This window comes from Pogoniulus pusillus, chromosome 14, assembly GCF_015220805.1.
Source record: "Pogoniulus pusillus isolate bPogPus1 chromosome 14, bPogPus1.pri, whole genome shotgun sequence".
NCBI lineage: Eukaryota > Metazoa > Chordata > Aves > Piciformes > Lybiidae > Pogoniulus > Pogoniulus pusillus.
The window spans coordinates 18,229,616-18,248,441 of record NC_087277.1 but is presented as its reverse complement, the minus strand read 5'-3'; the positions used below and the strand labels follow the sequence as shown (position 1 = coordinate 18,248,441).

The 18,826-nt window shown below is 40.9% G+C and overlaps 1 protein-coding gene across 2 annotated transcripts in view; it reads left to right on the top strand.

The window, feature by feature from the left end:
* TSNARE1 (t-SNARE domain containing 1) overlaps positions 1-18,826 on the top strand; it is a 477,462-nt gene that overhangs the window by 242,009 nt on the left and 216,627 nt on the right. For both annotated transcript variants that reach the window (XM_064154390.1, XM_064154391.1), the window contains one exon: positions 17,796-17,969. In XM_064154390.1, coding sequence (XP_064010460.1) covers positions 17,796-17,969 — 174 coding nt within the window. The remainder of the gene's footprint in view (positions 1-17,795; positions 17,970-18,826) is intronic.

The following is an 18,826-nucleotide window of genomic DNA, read 5'->3' as shown; positions in this document are numbered from 1 at the left end:
AGTCAAAATTTATGTTCCTGCACAATCTGTACATTTTTGGAGATCTCTTTGTGTAGGTACATTACTCATGAGACCTACCAGGAATATTTAGAGTAAGGTAAGGTGGAAGGGTTGAAAGTTCTTTTGCAGAAAGTCATTTATTTTTCTGGGGAGTGCCAGACTGGGTGCTGCCACTGCATCACAGGGTGAGACTGGAAAAGAATATCACCATCATTGCTACAATCCAATAGATACAGAATCACAGAATCATGAAATCACAGAATCATAGAATTGTTTTAGTTGGAAAAAAAAACTCTGAGATTGTTGGGTCCGACAGTCAACCTAAGACCACAATGGTCATTAAACTGTGTCCCAAAGTGCCATGTCCACATGTTTCTGTAGCACCTCCAGGGACAGAGACTCTACCACCTCCCTTGGCAGCCTATTCCAATGCCTGACCATCCTTCCAGTGTTTTTCTCTTTTTTCCCTAATATGCAATTTAAACCTCCCCTGGCACAATTCCAGGCTGTTTCCCCTTGTCCTATCACCTAATATTGCAGAGAAGAGACCAACCCCAGCCTCACTCCCACCTTCCTTCAGATAGTTGTAGAGAGCAATGAGATCTTCCCTCTGCCTCCTCTTCTCCTGGCTGAGCAATCCCAGTTCCCTCAGATGCTTCTTGTAAGACTTATTCTCTACACACTTCACCAGCTTTGTTGGTTAGCAGGAAGGAATTATCAGTGATGACACTTACTCAGGACAACTCAACTAGCATGACTTATTCTGGAAAACTTCCTTCAACTTTGGAGGCTCAAAGCCTTTTGTAACCTCAGCCAAATGTTTCTTACAAAATTAAAGCATGTATCAACATCCTCGGAAGATTGGCCCAAGAGCTACCTGAAGGGCTTGTCTTTTAGTTATGATCAGTCTGGTCTCACATCCCCTTCTATCTGCAAAATGAAACCTGAAAATGGATGAAAAAAGTGTGGATGCACTCTGTGGCTCCAGCATATTAGCACAGCTGTGTTTGAGCTAAGCAGCAGCAGGGGTAAAGCAAGGGTGGTAGAAGCGAATAGAAAGACTCCAGCAGAAAGGTAATGTAAACTCATCAGGGACTTTAAAATGCTGAGACAGATCGATGTCCCTTCACTGATGGCAGGCAGTGTCAGTGGTTCATAGAGCATTTTCCATGGAGAAAGGCAGTGTGCAGCCTGGTGCTTATGATAAAATATGCAGTGACGTTATGGGCTCAATTTGCTTCCACAATTTGGTATGGAAAATATATGTCCAACATTAACTGTGCCAACAATTCCCTCCCTCAGTCTCATCTCAGATCAGCAGAGAGTTTAGTATTTATCTGTAAGGAGAGTTTTTTCCAATGCTTTTCTTTTATTCATTTTTAAGTCTCTATTACTAGAAGTCCCCTATGGCAAGAAAGTTTCCAGTCATGGGGAAGATGTTGGACTATCTTTAGAAATTAGTATCCGCTCCAGAAGAAGACAAAGATTTCTGCCTGTAAATGGGATTTACTGCTCAGCCACTCTGGACTTTAATCCCCAGAAGCTGGCTTGTGTGTGGTTATTAAGCAACAACAACAGTAATGTGTGGGCTTCCCTAATGGCTGCAGTGGTTTTGGAAAGATTTTAAAGGCTTCCTTCTCCCGTCCTTGCCTCTGAAATATGTCAGTGCTACTGAGCATTTAATTGCCTGTGAGGGAGATCTGCAGGTGGCCCTATCTCAGACCATTTCTTACTGAGAGATCTGTGCATTTTGGAAGCACCCTGGATCTGCCTTTGGCTTCCTTTGAATTCACTTCCATGCTTTAGAATCATAGAATTTTTTTGGATAGAAAAGACCTTTAAGGTCATCAACTCAAACTGTCAACCCAACACTACCATGACTGCTAAACCATGTCCCCAGGTGCCATTTCTACTCATCTTGGGAACACCTCCAGGGATGGTGACCTCCAGTGCTTAATCACTCTTTCACTAAATGTTGGGTTTTGTTTTTTGGTTGTTTTTTTTCCCTAGTGTCCAGTCCCTGGCACAACTTGAGGCCATTTTCTTATGTCCTGTCTGTGATGTTTTGGGAATTGCCCACCCTTCACTCTTATGAAATCACCCAGACTAAACTTAGCCAAGATGGAAATTAAAGAATGAAGCTTTGTATTTCCAGCTTAGCACAATATACAAGCAGATATTTACAATATATGCATCTATAGACAGAAATATACAAGTTAAAAATAATACAGAAACACAACTCCCCTTCTAGAAACCAGAGTCCCCAGGAGAGGCTCCCAGCCACCCTTCCACCTCCTTTCCACACCTCTACCTTATCCCAGACTCTGCCTTGGATGCAAAGTGAGTTTGGAAGATTGGCCAGGGGGATTAGAAAGCAGAAGGATTAATTACACAGAAAAGCAGGCCAGGGAGAAAAGTATAGGCACCTTGAGACACACATGGACCATGTTGTCTGTGTTTATGATCTTGTTTTTATACATCTCATCAAGCCTACGAGTGAAGTAGCCATCACCATTGTTTCCTTTTCACAGCCTATAATCTAATTTCTCTCACTAAAATATTCCAGCTAACCTCAAACTATCACACTGTCACTAGTTGTTTGGAAGAAGAGACCAACATCCACCTCACTACAACCACCTCTCCCCCTTTCCAAGCATCTTCTGTGATCTTCATCCATTATTGCTATTTCCTCCTGTGTTTCTGGTTATTTGCCACCCCTCCTGTATCACTGTTTTTCTTCTCCTCCACCTTTTGTTCAAGCCATTCACCTCTGTAGACATGTTGGCAAAGAACTGAGACCAGAATGCATTGAAGCCATTTCTGATGCGTGTACCCCTCGCATAGGGTATGATATGATCAGTTACATTTCTGCCAATAGCCATACTGTTAATGTTTAAATTGTGCTTATTGACGTGATGATACCTATTGTGAAAATAACAATATAAATATGCTTGAGGAACAGCTAGCAAAACAAGATAAGTGTGTCTGAATGCCCTGGGGATGTACACAGGGTGGAGAGTAATAGGGAACATGATGTATTTCACTCCTCAACAATTTTTCAGTACAAGAGGATTTAAAACCTGCAGCAGTTTTTAGCATATTAAGTGTGTGGTGCTGAAGTGAATTGGGATTAGTTTATGTAATGATTCCTTTCTGTGCTGCAGCAAAGTACGTTTGACTCTAGTTGATCAAGTCACACTGCCCAATGGAGTCTGAGGATGTCATAGAATCATAGAATTGTTTTGGCTGGAAGAGATCATCAAGTCCAACTCTTAGCCCAGCATGGCCAGGTCACCACTAAACCTCATGCCTTCTACACAGCTATTTGATCCCTCCAGGCCAGCCTATTTCATGACTTGGTAACCCTTCCCTTGAAGACTTTTCTCGTAACATCCAATCTAAATCTCCCCTAGTGCAACTTGAGGCTGTTTCCTCTTGTATTGTTTGTAGTCCAAAGTGTTCTCTTCATACTGCAAAAGATGAATGGATATGAAACAGCATTGGTCCAGGATTGGGAATCTGAATGACAGAACAGAGTCTATTTTCTATTGATTCTGCTTCTACCTGGTTTCTACACTGTCCTTTAGGTTGAAGTCAGTGATCTTAGAAGTATTTTCCAACCAAAATGATTCTTTGATTTGGAAAGAAGAGAATCCACCTTCATAACTCAAAGTACCATGGTATGTCATGCTAAATGCTAATGAGCTGTACTGAAGCAAACAACTTCAGTACAGGTGTTCTGAATACATAGTTAAATATCATAAAGCTAATTAGAGGTGGCACATAACTTTTGAGGAATCATTGTAGAAAGATCAGGGATCGAAAATATTCCATTGATATCCATGAGCCATAAGCTTCACTAGGAACAAAATTAAACCCTCAGCAACTAAATCCCAGGAATTCTAACTCTATTTTCTTGCTTGCATTGTTTTTTCTGGGCTGGAGTTCCTCCCAGTAATATGAAAGCTCATCCTGGAGCTTGGTAGAGAAGAAGGTGGTACTTGTAAAGAAGCCAACTTTAACAGGGGCTTCCCCACTGCACTAGATACTTCTTGGTCCATATTGCGCCTCTCTTGATTTATTTAAATTGACCTTCAAGCTTTTTTCCTGCTTCTTGCATTGTTCTGAGCACTAAATCCTAGAGAAGCAAAGACCTCTTGTCTGACCTGAGCACATTTAATAGATAATGACTGCGTCTGTTCTGCAGATTCTGTAACATCTTGAAAAGACACAGCACTGAGCATCTGCTTTCTCCTCTCTCCCCAACACTGGTTTGTTTCTAATGAAATATTTATTAAGAGAATGATATTTGCAGACAGAGAAGAAGATAATTCATGCAAGCAATCAGCTCTGGGTTAACTGGAGAATGAAAATGTCTTGGACCGTGGCAAAAACTCATAATCAAAGGGCTCCCCAGCTATCCATCAAACAATCAATTACTGTATCCATTAGTCCCCTTTCGCCACACATTAGAACAATTTACTAGACATGCTAATGTTTGGGTCATTGCTCCTTAAGGATGAGCAAATAGCAGAAGCATCTATCAAAGTTTTGGTGCAGTGTGATCTCATACGGTGTAAATGTATAGCTTAGATCTCTTCATATCCTTGTGGTGTTAGTGAGTCTATTAAGGACTTGGTCTGTGAGGGAGATGCTAGTTGTTTCCAGATCTCACCAGCTGGAGGAAACTTGTCAAAAGAAATCCAACATTTCATACAGTTCAGCCTTCTGTGCGGTGAGATAGAAGGTCATTCTGTGTGAAGCCTGAAGAAACAAACCATGCATCAGTAAAACAGTGGTGTCTTTGGCACTCCTTGCTTACTGTGAATAGATAATTGCAAATACATTTTCAACTCTATGTGTGCCAGATAGGGCAAGATGAGATTTCTGCATGAGCTGTCCTCATCCATTGCCTGACAAAGGTAGTGGGATCTCACACCACACTCACTGAAGGAATCTCTGTTAATTATTTCACAGTGTAGATTTCTGTTTCCAAAGGCACCAAGAGTCCTTCTACAATCAGGTGAGAGAAATGGACACATCTTAGTGGACACATCTGAGCTAAGTAGGATGAATTGTTATCTAGGGAAAAAGAGTCTTCCTTGGCCATACCTGTGCATAACAAGCATAAGCCTCTGCTTGGGAGCCTGACTTTCAAGGCTCCCTTTATAGTCAACAACACAACCTCATGTTAAGTAGATGTCAGTCTTTTTTAGTCTGGAGAATAGGGCTCTTATCTCCATTGACTTTATTGACCATGTCTCCACTAAATATAATGGGAGTCATAATCAGGAGCTAGGAGGTCAGTGCTTCCAGTATGGATATGTAAAGCTTGTTGAGGTGGATTTCTGACAGTTCAATTTGGCAGATGAATTCAAATGAAGAAATCTACTGTGGAAACATCTCAAGGTAATGTTAGAAAGGATCCCACTTACACATCTATGCCTCTCATCCTGAATCAGCATTGAATTTGTCCCTCTTTCTCTGATATCTGATAGGAAAAAAAATGGTATCTAACTTTAGTTAACTCTCTTAACAGCTACTTGGTTCTATGGGCAGTTTATAGCTCCTTAGAAAGTCAGTGAAGAAAAGGCCAAAAAAAAACCCTAGCAAAGCAGGAACATAACTTTATCGCTGTTGGAATTACTGCTAGAGAAACCCTCTCTGCTGTTCTGAGTAGACAGGACACAGAAGGAAATAAACTCCCTGTAAACATCCTTCCTGTGGTTCGTTGTAGCCCCTTTTTCCTCTTTGGACTTTTAGAGGACAGTGCCGATGGTTAGAGACTGGGCAGAGTGCTGAGTGCTTTGCTTCTTGTGCAATGCAAAGTCTAAAGTTATATGATGAAAATCTCATCTCCATACACATAAAGGAACGCCAAGGAGCAGTGTGTTATATACTTGAACATGCTGTGCACCACTGCATATAATCATAGAACATTTTGAGTTGGAAGAGACCTTTAGAGGCCATCTCATCCAACCCCCCTGCACTCAGCAGGGACACCTTTTACTAGATCAAGTTGCTCAGAGTCCCGTGAACCCGGACCTGAATATTTCTAGGGATGAGTCTTCTACCATTTCTCTGAATAGCCTGTACCAGTGTTTCTCCATTCTCATTGTAAAATATGTCTTCCTCTTATCTAGTGTAAATCTCTTATCTTTTGCTTGAGGAACAATCTAGTCTTCAAAGGAATATCAGAAAGCTGTCATCTTTGCACTGAGAGTATACAGTCCCAGTGTGAGTTTGGAGCCAGAGATCTGTGTTGAGGAGTGAAATATGGTTTTAATTCAGTGAGTATGTCCTAGCCTTTCAGTATCATTCAATTTCTCCTTTATTACTGTAGGAATGGAAAATGTCCAGATTCGAGTCCTTCAAGACTAGGTAGAATAGTTAGGAAAAATTACCAAGAGGAAACCAATCCAACCCATCAACCAACCAAAGCCCCATACAGCAGTTTTCAGAGCAGACTTGAACATATAATATACATTTCTTCCATATTTGGGTGAAAGTTCCCAAGAAAAAATGTGGGCTTATGGCACAAACAATGAAGTCTTGGAATTTATGGCTTGGGAAGGGCATTGGTATATAGAGAATAAAAAAAAGAATGTGAATAGAGCAAGTAAAATAACATGAGGTATGTAGTCTATAAACATCAGATGAGAAAATGAGGGAGCTAAATTAAGTAGTCTAGAAGAAAGTGTCAATAGAGACATGATTACAGTCTATAAATACTTTCAAGGTGAAAACACAAATGAAGATCAAGTGAATTATTCACCGAGTTAAATGATAGAAGTCAGAATGGCCTAATGTTTGGAAAGAAACATGCAGGTTAAGTGCTACAGCCAATAAAGAACAATAGTGTGGATGGTTAATGCCCCATCAGTTTGGAAAGTCAATAGCACAGTTAAACCAGAAGCGAAATAAATAATAATAATCGCCCAATAAAAATGTGTGGTAGAAATTATCTGCATATTTATCTGTGGCCTCTCCTACCTCTGACACCATTAAGACCTTGTCCTGCTGTTAACTAGAAAAAATACGCACATTTTGGACAGTTTTGTTCCATGTCACGTTCCAGAGCCACTCAGCTAAAAACCTTTCAGCTTTTTTTTTTTAATCTTAATCCTTTCCCTGATGCTTTATTCTGCAAACATTTTAGGTAGCTTTTCAATCCTCCCGAAAGCCTTCAACAAGCCTGAGTGCTAATCATGCAGTGTGGGACTGAACACTTGAGCTGAAGAAAGGGTAGCGTCAGCCTAAACGTATATCACAGAGACAGCATGGAGCACATGAGGATAATAAACCTGGTCTGCATTGCTTTCCTTTGCTGGCACTCCCTATTTCTTGTGACTGTTTGGAAGGTTAAATTCATGTCATCTTGCCCTAGAAAGACCTTGCACAGGATAAATGAGCAAACTGTCACATTCTTCCTGGTTTGCTCTCCGTGGACAAGCTAATTAAAAAAAATTGGTAGTTTTTGTTTTGTTTTGTTTTGTTTTTTTTCCCATTTAGAAATCACAGAATCAGAAAAACATTCTGGTTGGAAAAGACCCCCAAGATAAGTCCAACCATTATCCCCACTCTACAAAGTTAACCCTTTGCAACTCCCATGGTTATTACTTCTCAGCAGGCATTTTGCTAACAAAGATCCATCTGTGGCTGAATTTACCTAATCCCAGAACAACAGAATGGCAGATGTTGAAAGGGACGTCTGGAAGTCAAGTCCCACAGCTAAAGCAGGGTCACAGAAAAGCACGGGCCTTGCACTAGGCAGGCACAAGCTGAGTGTGTGTAGCTTACACCACAGGGCCCTGGTGGCTCCAGGTTCTTTTGTGTCCGTTTCCCGCGCTTGCCGCTCTGGTGGAGCAGCAAAGCATGCCCAGGCAAGACAGGCCATGTGTGAGCCTGTTCTGGGCCTATCAAGCCTACCACAGCACAGGCCTTTTGGGAAATAAAATTAACTACCTGTCTTGCAATTCCTGCCTCGCTAATTTCCACAAGTAAATCACTTCTGTTCTCGGTTTATGTCAAAGACATAGATAGAAAGCCTTTAATCTGTGGAAAAGAGAAGGCGGGTCAAGCTCTACAGCTGCTGTTTGGCCATTGTGAATGGGTTCACTAGAGGGTGACCACAGATCATATCAGTGATCCATTCCAGCCTGTGGTAGAGAAGTGCTGCTAGGTGGTTCCAAATTAGATGTCCAATATCTTCCTTTCGATTCTGTTAGCGCCTCCTCTTTCACTGCACCTGTCTGTCATTTTGTATCTTTTAAACGTGTTCATTACCTTTGTTTGTATTTTAATTAAAAATGTCCTGAGGAAAAGCAATGAAGGGCTTATGTATTAGCGTATGCCAAGCGAGCGGCTGCCTGCAGTCAGACTTGGATCAACAGGCTTGAGTGTAGGAAAATTTGTGGGTAAATGGCAAGAAAACCCCCAAGATTTACACAGCATCGAGGAAGTGTGAACCTCTTTCGCTCCTTATCCCTTCTCTGTTGTGCACATGCAAAGGGTCTGTGAAAGACACTTTCTTATTGAGCTCCCCAGCTTGTGGTTTTGATGTGTTTGGTTTCTCTGCTGACACGTTGCTGTGCGCTGTGTGCTGCTGACTTAACACTTGCTTCAGGTGGCTTTTTTGAGTGGGACAAGTCATAGAATGGTTTGGGTTGAAAGGGACTTTCAAAGGTCATCCTATCCAGCACTGCTGTACCAAGCAGGGACATCTTCAACTAGATCACAGAATCATAGAATGGTTTAAGGACGTGTAAGATACTGACAGACCATGTGTACTCTAGACTCACTGTCAACTGTCCTACGTATTGGCCTTTTCTTCTTAACACTGCCCTTGCCTTTGTAGAAAGAAAAGACATCTTCTTTTATTTCCAGCATCTTCCTAATATCCCACTGTTCTGTACTACAGAGTGGCACTGCATCCATTCTAGAGGTTCTTATCTCCATGGAGAAAGTCTTTTCACTTTTCTTTTGGGTTTTGTTGTTTTTGGGGTTTTTTTTTTGGTTGGATGTTAAGGAGTGAGCCAGTAACTCAATCTCCTTGTTTGCCTTTCTAGCAGCAACCTGCTCACCAGCTGTGTGGCATATACTTTGGCATGGGGAGACAAAACTCTCTACACAATCTTGATGTATCTGTGAGTTCTTGCAAGGGTAGACCATTTACACAGATGCTGGGTGCTTCAGATATTCAGTGAGGGAGCTGCAAGCAGAGAAGTTTTCTGCCTAGGAACAATGTAGAGTGCAGGTCTCAGGCAGCAGTCTCAGCCAAAACACCCCCTTCCAGCAGCAGAGTTGTACAAGAATGGGGAATTATGAAAATATCATTCATACAGCTAGGAAAGGGCCAGGAACAGCTTTAGGAATATAATGCTATAAAAATACTGGTAAATGCTTCTTTCATGACAGTCTTAAGGGAATGTTGATCCACTTGCTGTGCATGTGTAGAGATGCCATCTGAAACTAGTGCTAGCACAGGCAGTTGCCTTGGAGAAGGATGGGTGTAGATATGTAATCAGACTTAAGTCAGTGAAATGAATCGAGACAGGAAAATATGTTGGGCTACAGAGAGGGGAAATTTCTACCTCTCTTCATGTTGCTGTTTTCACTCATATTGTCATGGAACTGTTTATTTGCATGGTGGATAAAATTGCCAAATCAAAAGGAAAAAAGGGGTACTGGAAGTAGGACCAGGACAAACTATTCCTTCCTTCCCTTTTGGGGCATCTGTGAGAATTCTGCACGGACAAATCTATCTCTCACCATCAACTGAAGTTTGCCCTAGAAGCTGATGATATCCATGAGCAAAACATCCTTGTCAGCCCCGCCATCTAAGCCTGGTAGGATGGGCATTCCTCTTAAATTTGGTCTTCACCTTGGGGTGAAAGTACACTGTGCTTCTTAAAAGCATGTTGGCTACCAGAGAGCTAAACCTCAGGCTCCCAGCTTATTTTCTTTTTCTCCATCTGCCAGAGATGTGTCATTTAATTCTCTCACCCTGAGTACAGAAAGACTGACTCTGAGCTAGTGCAGCCCTAGGTGATGAGGTCAGGATTGCTCAGAATGAATTTGCTGAAGTAATAAAGTCTTGAAGGAAAAATAAAGAAGAAGAGAACAGTAGGAGGCATGAACTAGGTACTCTGTTACTAAGTCTCTTCTAGTTCCAGGAAGCTAAATGGATTTTCTTAGTCTTCATGACTGCAGAGACTTGAGTGATTAAATTTATAAATGCTGAAAAGCAAACTAGGAAAATAGCTTCTGCTATTACATTTTCCCTGAATTTAGTAATTTCTTGCAGATTCCATAGCAGGAAGCTGGTAGAAATAGCAATTTTCTTGCTCAATTTCAGGTTCACATCACTCAAAAGTAAACAACTTGATCAAGAGTGAAGAAAGAAACACATGAGAGAGTCTAGTGAATTTAGATAAAAATGCACTTCAACCCTGCCCTTTATGCTAATTTCCCCATGCTGTTTTTTCTCATGCCACGTTGGTGCAGAGTAATCAAATTTACATAACTCGAGGAAAATGCTGAACACATTTCTGTATTTGCACATGTTAGTAATACATGCAGAAAGGGTTGAAAATATCCCACCTAAGAGTCATAGAATCACAGAATTGTTTCAGATGGGAAAGATCACTGAGTCCAGTCGCCGACTTACAACCACCATGACCATTAAAGCATGTCCCAAGGTGTCAGGTCCATACATTTCTTGTACACTTCCAGGGATGGTGACTCCCTGGGCAGCCTATTCCAATGCCTGACCACCCTTTCAGTGATACTTCTTTTTTTTGTAATATCAAATCCAGACCTCCCCTGGCACAATTTGAGATCATTTCTTCAGGCCTGATACTGGGGAGAAGAGACCAACTCCCACCTCACTGCAACCTCCTTCCACGGAGTTGTAGAGAACAGTGATGTCTTCCTTCACCTTCCTCTTCTCCAGACTAAACAATCCAAATTGCCCTGTCCTCCCAGTTGCCTCATTTTTGCAAGACCTGCTCTCAAGACTCTTGCCCAGCTTTGTTGCCTTTCTCTAAACATTCTCCAGCACCTCTATTCCCTTCTTGTAATGAGTAGCCCAAAACTGACCACAGTATTTGAGATGCAGCCTCACCAGTGCTGACTTTTCCCTATTGCTGACCACACTATTCCTGTTCCAGGCCAGAATGCTGGCTGGTAGTCATCTTTGTTGCTGTTAGTTTTGAGTGTGCCTGTGCTTGAATGCAAAGAAAGAGCAAGGATGATTGCTGTTAGATAACAGACCTTAGATTACCATTCACTGCTGCGATCTTCTGTGGGAAAGATAATGTAAAGTTGTAATATCACTATTTCACTCCTCTAAAAGATTTAGAAGTCCCAGGCTGCTTGTTCTGTGTCTGCCTGGGGCCGTTTTACCTGTAATTGCTTTGGGCTTTGGCTTGGTGAGATACAGCTCTAAATCTCATTGAGGCTGCAAGGTTAGTAGTTTTGGAAGGATGGTTTGAGGAAGATCATCTAATCCGATTTATCTGTCTTCTTAACCTAGCTGTACATTGTAGATAGGGAGACTGCCAGTTTTGCCCAGTAGAGCTTGCAGTGCCAACCTGCTATTAAAAATGGGTCGAACCCAGGCAAACGGTGTAACTACAGCAGTATTCTGCACAGTGACCCTCCATGTAAAGTATTTTATTGATCTTTAACACAGCCACTCTGGCCTCGTTATTCTACACACAATAAAACATGAATTTCTAAGCCTGGGTGCTGGTGAGAATAGGATATCCTCATAAAGTGTAGCCTGGCTGTTTATATGTCTATGCATCCTATAAAGCAAGGGATAAATGCCTTTGCATTTGCATTTTGTTTGAAAGCCGGAGCCAAAATGTTACCTAAGGAGATGTGATAAATTGCAGGAGGTGTGGGAGGTGTGTTGCTTTCTGCTTGAGCTGGCCATATAGATGTATAGAAGGCTCTTGGAGATTAGAGAAGACAGAGCAAACTTCCTTGGTTTACTACCTTAGTCATATAAGACCTCTAAAATACTGTTATTTTTGTGGTTGCAGAAGATTTCTTTGGAACAATCTGCAGTATATAGCACAAAATTAGCTTACATGAGTGAGACTTCTTTTACCTGTGCTCCTATAAACTTGGCAGTAACAATGAAGTTGTGAGCTGTGGTGTGTCTGTCAAAGGCAAGTGTCTTGCAGCCAAGTAACAATGAGCTGCAGCTGTTTGGAATATGCATGTGAGTGGAGAAGTAGTCAGAAAAGAAGGAACTCATGTTCAGTTCTATTCAAGATGAGACTTTTAGTTCAGTTGAGAAAACCACCTTCCCCAATAACTCTGTCATATCCAGCCTAAGATACTCTATTAGTACCCTCTTCCCATGTTTTCAAACACAGTCAGGAATTAAATCCTCCTCTCCAGACACAGCTTCTGGTTGGAGTGGGTGAAGATAGTGTAGAAATAGATTTACGTCCTCTGATTTCAGGCACTGAGCTCCATTATGTCTCCTCTTCAAATGCCTTCACACCAAAGTGAAGGCAGAAGTGTGTGAAAGTCTTCTTTATCCCTTCACCCTCCTGTCCCTATAATGTGTTGCTCTTCTGTTGGACAGCCTCTAAATCTCTATTACTTACATCAAGATTTACAGTTCTTTTTTTTGTGAGACTTATGGGGACATCTTGATAAGGTGCTCAGGTAACCAGCTAGAGCTGGAGAGATTGTATCTATGTGTCTCTGTCTTTCTCTGTCGTATAATCTTCCTCTGCATCTGCAGGTTTTGGTGAGATGTGGAAAATAAATTATCCTTTGAAACATCTAAGCATTTCACTGGTAGTAAAAGCCAATTCTCATCCTTCTCCAGTCAACATTTTAGGTTCTTAATTTCTGATCAGAGGACCGTTCTGGAATAAGCAATAAGAATGGGCATCAGAGTTGTAAAAGAGAGCTACACGACTGAGATGGTGCCAGCATGCATCTTGCTGTGCAGGAGATTCCCTAACTCTTTGAATAGGACCCATGAAGGGTGGTTGATATTATAGGAAGTGGGGCTGATATTAGATTTCTGCTTCTGAGTGGAGTAAAGACCATATGGGGACTTGAAGAGAGGTCACTTCAGTGCCTTACTTGGTGATTTTATGTTATATGGATTGTAAAGCTTGTGATACTGCTGTGTACGAGGAGAAGAAAACATGTGTGTTAATGGCCCACTTCTGTGCCTTCTAATACACAAATAGGCAGTAACATAGGCACAGACCTGGGAGGAGTCTGAGACATGCAACTTCTGGTGCAAAGATTTTTCTGCTGGTAAAGTAGATGCTGGCAGGAGTTGTCACCACCCAGATTAAAAATAAATAAATAAATTAGGTTTTGTGTTTGGTTTTTTTGGGTTTTTTTTCCCCTTTTTTCTGTCAGCAGCTCCAAGACATGCAACTTCTGGTGCAAAGATTTTACTGCTGGTAAAGTAGATACTGGCAGGAGTTGTCACCACCCAGATAAAAAAACCCCACATTTTTAGGTTTTATGTTTGCTTGTGGTTTCCCCCCCCCCTTTTTTTTTCTGTCAGCAGCTCCATATAGCATCTCCCCACTGGTAGAATAAATCTGATAAAAAAAATGTACTTGTAAGCAGCAATGATTTTATCTTAGTGAAGAGATTTTATCCATCAGGAAAAAGAAAGTGTTGTGCCCGAGCAGAATTTTTCAGATATGATGAATAACAGCATAGTGTGACCCTCAGTTCTAAGAATTTAGTTTAAAAGATCTACTCAATGTATCAGATATACTCAGCTTTTTCTCCCATATATATTTTTTTCCCACAGACAGAGTTTAGTTTATAGATACATCTTGACAAAAATCTGCCACAGGCAAATTTCAACAAAAGAACAACTTCAAACACATCCAATTAACAATTTATGAAAGGAAATCCAACAGAAAATTACACAGGGATTCACGGGGCATAAAAATTGGTACTAAATAAAATTTAACATGGCAATGGCTGTAAATGGAGTTGTGGCCCCTTCCAGTGCAGTGTCAAAAGGACCTTTATCTGTGGAAGCTCAGTGGGATCCCTCCATCGTTTCTTTTCTTGCTATAAATGAAATATTTTGTCAGATATGGCAATGAGAGCAACTCAAAAGGAAACAGAGGCTGCTGATAAATCAAGCTACATTCAGATTTCAAGCAGAAGCATTAAGTCATTAGGTTTCTTCACACTTTCAAGTGTAGGATTTGTTCATTTTATCACAGAAGTGAAAGGCTCTGTACCATCAACAAAGACAAAACCACTTTTAGTTTGTTGGCACAAACAGCCACCATACATACCCTGATAGCAGGTGATGGAGAATCTATTTAATGTTACTCTGAAGCCATGTTTCTGTCTGGAAGGAAATTTCAGCCTGCCTGCATCCTGTTGTTTCCTGATTTACTCACTCGCTCAGCAGCCGTGGTTGGATTTTCTCAAAGATGTTAAGGATGCAAACTCATGTAATTGCCTTCAGCAGCTCTGAAATTAACTTAAGCCACTGCTTTGTTTAGAGAAAAACATCTGTGTCTAGACCATTATCTATTTAAACACATGAATGGCTGGCTTCACAAAGAGATGGCTGTGCAGCATCACTTGCATGGCACTGTCTGGGTTATTTCAGGGGGCGTGTTATTTACAGAAAGCAGGGCCAACAAGTGGAGATGACTGATAGAGTTGACACAGGCCAAAATCAAGCATATTTGTGATACAACTGTGGTGTTACATGGACTGATGTAATCTATGGAGTTGGATGCTGCATGGCTGTCTCTCCTGGTAACCCTGTGCTTCCACATCAGAATGGAACAGGAAACGTTTGAGTACTTGTTAAGTTCCTTATCTTCCACTGAAGTGCATATCTGTGTAGGAAAGCATGGCTTTAACTGTTCATTCATGTTCAGTTAGGCCCATAGCACAATGTCCTTGCTGTGGTAGTGGTCCAAGAATTTAATTACATCGCATCCCTGCATCTTCAGAGTGCAGAAACTTGGGCTCTTTCCACCTACTCCACAGAATTACTCAGTAGTGGGGGTTGAAAAGGACCTCTGGAGTCTTTCTAGTCCAAACGCCTCTGCTAAAGCAGGGTCCCTCAGAGCAGGTTGTCTAGATGGGTTTTTAATGTCACCAGAGAAGGAGATTCCACAACCGCACTGGGCAGCCTGTTCCACTTCACGGCCACTCTCAAAGGAAATAAGCTTTTCCTTATGTTTAGGTGGAACTTCCTGTGTTCCATTTCGGGCATGTATCCCCTTGTCCTGTCACTGGGCATCACTGAAAAGAGTCTGGCCTCACTCTTTTGACCTCTACCTTTTAGATGTTGATTAGCAATGAGAAGAACCTCCCTCAGTGGTCTCTTCTCCTGGATAAACAGCCTCAGGTCAAACATTTACCCATAGTCGTGCATGAAGTTATTCCTCAGCAGTTTCAGGACTTTACTCTTGCCCTTGCTGAACTTTGTCAGATTCCCCTTTGCAGCCCAGAATGCTTGGCATTGTGCAGTATAAATGCCTCTGCATGTCCTGGTTAGCCCACTGGTGAAGATGAAAGGACAACTCTGTCACTTTAAATGAAATACTAGAATACCCCAAGGTTTTTTTTTTCCCTTGAGTCCATTAATACATGCTTTTGGCACTAAAGCACTCCACCAGATAAGTGTCCAAGGCACATAATAATTAGTCAATAAAATACCCCCAGAGCTTCTTAATCCTATTAAAATGGGTCTTTTAAAGTGTAAATTAATTTTTAACCTTATTTTAAATGATGATTTTCTTCCTCTAACATACCCTTTCTCTGGAGATAACAGATCCCAGGGAAGCAGAAGGTGAAACAAAGACAGACTTTAATGTCCAAGATCTCAATCTTCTGTTTTTTTGTTTCAAAGATACTTGACTACTGCTGATTTTCTGTAGGCTTCTAATGCCATCATTTCACTCCCTTCACTACGTAGGATAATTTTCCTTGTCTACATCTAGATCATGGTGATAATAATGACAAACTAATTTCATAATGTAAGGTTTAAGCAACTGCAGAAGATCTTGTTTCTAAATGCAGAAATTATACACTTCTTAAAAAACTAAGGAAGAGATAAAGAGTTACATGTTTCCAGATGCCTGATAGTCTTCAAAATCTAGCTGACTAGAGTATCTAAATGTGATTGCAGATGTTAAATATTGCCCATTCTTCCTCTGCCTCCTTCACTGTTCCTCCAGAGCAAAAAAGCAGGAAGTAAAACACATTATAAGTGATTTTACTTTTTTTTTTCCTCACCTCATTCCTCCCCACCTCCCTGATGCATCCTTGGATACAATTCTCATTCTTCTGTGGTGATTTGGCATTGCTTCCACTGCAATGTCCACTGGAGTCATACCATCAAATAATTATTTTAGTTGGAAAAGACTTCAAAGTTCATTGAATCCGACCACTGACTTAGCACCACCATGGGCACTAAACCATGTCCGTAAGTGCCAAGTCCTTCCAGTTCTCCAGTCCTGCAGCAAAGAAAAAGTCCTCTGGTCCTTTCTGACAATCTTGTTTCCTTTTCACTCTCTGGAGATTTGAGGCATTTCAATACCTGTGGAAGCTTATTCGCAGCAAGACAGCAAAGACCTTTATTTTTCAGGTAGGACTTATTGAAAAGGCTTGGATAAATCCAGATTTACAGACCTGAACATCTCCCTGAATCCTTGTGCATGTTCTCTCCTGTGTCTTGCAGAGACTTTGTGACAGGGCAATAATGTGTTGTAGGAACTGCCATTTCTTCTTTCAGCCTGAGCAGCAGAAGCATTTGGATTACTTTTTCACTCTTAACTTTTGATTAGGATTTAAAGCTTAGCTTAAGGCTAGGTGAAAGGGCCTTGCACATTGTTTGAAGTACTCATGCAGGTTTAAGATTGAGATCTTCAGTAATGTCTGTTAGTTGGGAACTTGAGCTTGAGTTTCTGATTTTCCATTCCAACCTTGTGTCAGTTCATTCTTTAAGTCCAGTCTAAACTGAGGCTAACATCTCTACAGGCTCTAAATACCTGGAAGAGAAGACCTTGTTAAAACTGTGTTCCTCTCTGCAGCATAGATGCAGCTGGACCATAGAATCCTTAAGGCCGGAAAAGACCTCTAAGATCACCAGCCCAATACTACCATGACCACTAAACCATGTCCTGAAGTGCAATGAGCATGAACAGGTTCTTAAAATCTGGATCTGAAGCACATATCCCTAAACCAGCATGAACACCAAGCTATCTAGGAAATAGTATCTGATGTGTCAGCAAAATCAGGTCAACGCTGCCGAGTGAACACTGTGAAACTGAGTTCTGCAAACTGGTGACTGCAGTCACATTACTGCAGTCACATTCCTTTTTCTTTTTTTTTTTTTTTTTAAAGCTCTGTTTAACTTATTTTGTAAATAGATAAGATAGGATCCTTCATTACTTCGAATGTTGCAGTTTGGATCATGAAGTCTTTAAAACAAATTCATAAGCTTCATGTCCACCTGAGAAAGCATGCAATTCCAGAAGAATTGTCAGGAAAACCAAGAAGGGGAACATGTCAGTTTTCAGATGAATGTAAATGAATGTTCTGTCAGAACAGTTGGAAAATTGGAGTGCTTTGCTGGGGCTCAAATGTAGCTCAGGAGATCTGGCTTAAGGTCCTTGATCTTCCTTCAAGACTTGATAAGTTTCCTCCCACTGTTTATGCAATCTACTGTTGCAATATTTTCTTTTCCCATAACAAGGTGATGTAAAACTGGATAACATTAACGCTTCCTTTGCTTTCTTTCCATTCTCCAGTCTCAGCAGAGCCCTAGGACTCCCTTCTCTGACCTACCTGATGATGAGAAGATCTTCAATGGAGGAGATGGCACGTGGCAGAACCAGAACCAAGACCAAGCCTTGCTCTCAGAAATCACAGAAGAGGATCTGGAGGCCATCCGTCAGCGGGAAGAGGCCATTCAGCAGATTGAGGTCAGTAACCTTCTCCCATTATGGACCTGTGAGCTGGCAGAGCAGATTCCTTGGATTGTGCATTGCTCCACATGGTGAAAGAAATGTTGATTTACACTGCAGCTGCTGGAGCATTACTAAAAGTGGGAGAGCTTATCAAGTGTTTCTAAAAAAAGAAATCAGTGGCAGAAGGAAGAATGAGAAATCCATATGACCTATAATGAAAATGACAAGAATTAATTAATGTTCATAGACTAATGTGGTGGGTTTTTTTTTCACTGAGTTTTCCATAAGAGAGTTCATAATGAAGTAGTTCACTTGAGCTTGATTCTGCAGCAAAACAACTTTCTTGGTGCATGCAGTCTCAAACCTGGAATTTGTCACAGGCAGAAAATATTCAGCTTTACATTTGAGAGCTTAATGGCTAGACAAAAGGAATTAATTTCCTTTCTTTTTTCCCTCAAATAAGTCAGTGTTTTTAACTTTATTAAAGTATTTGGATGTTTTTAATGAAGTTAAAAGAAGGCATTCTAAATCCTTTGGGTTTTTTTTATATTTTAGAAGTGCTATAAATAAAAAAAAAGGAACAAAAGGAGACCTGAATAAGTTAAACATCCCACATTTTTCCTTTTATACTTCTCTTTTTTATGCTTTTGGGGAAGTCATTACTCAAATTTAAGCAATTAATGAGTAAAACCAGAATATTTTAAACCTTTCTCATTCATATGCTTTTAGAGGCCTAAACTCAAGATGAACCGAGAAAAAAAAATCAAAAAAGCTTCAGAATAATCAGAACATCTAATTAAGGACTATACTTTGTCCTGTAATTGCATTGAGCTGATTTTATTCATGATAGATTTTGGTTGCAGTATAACAGA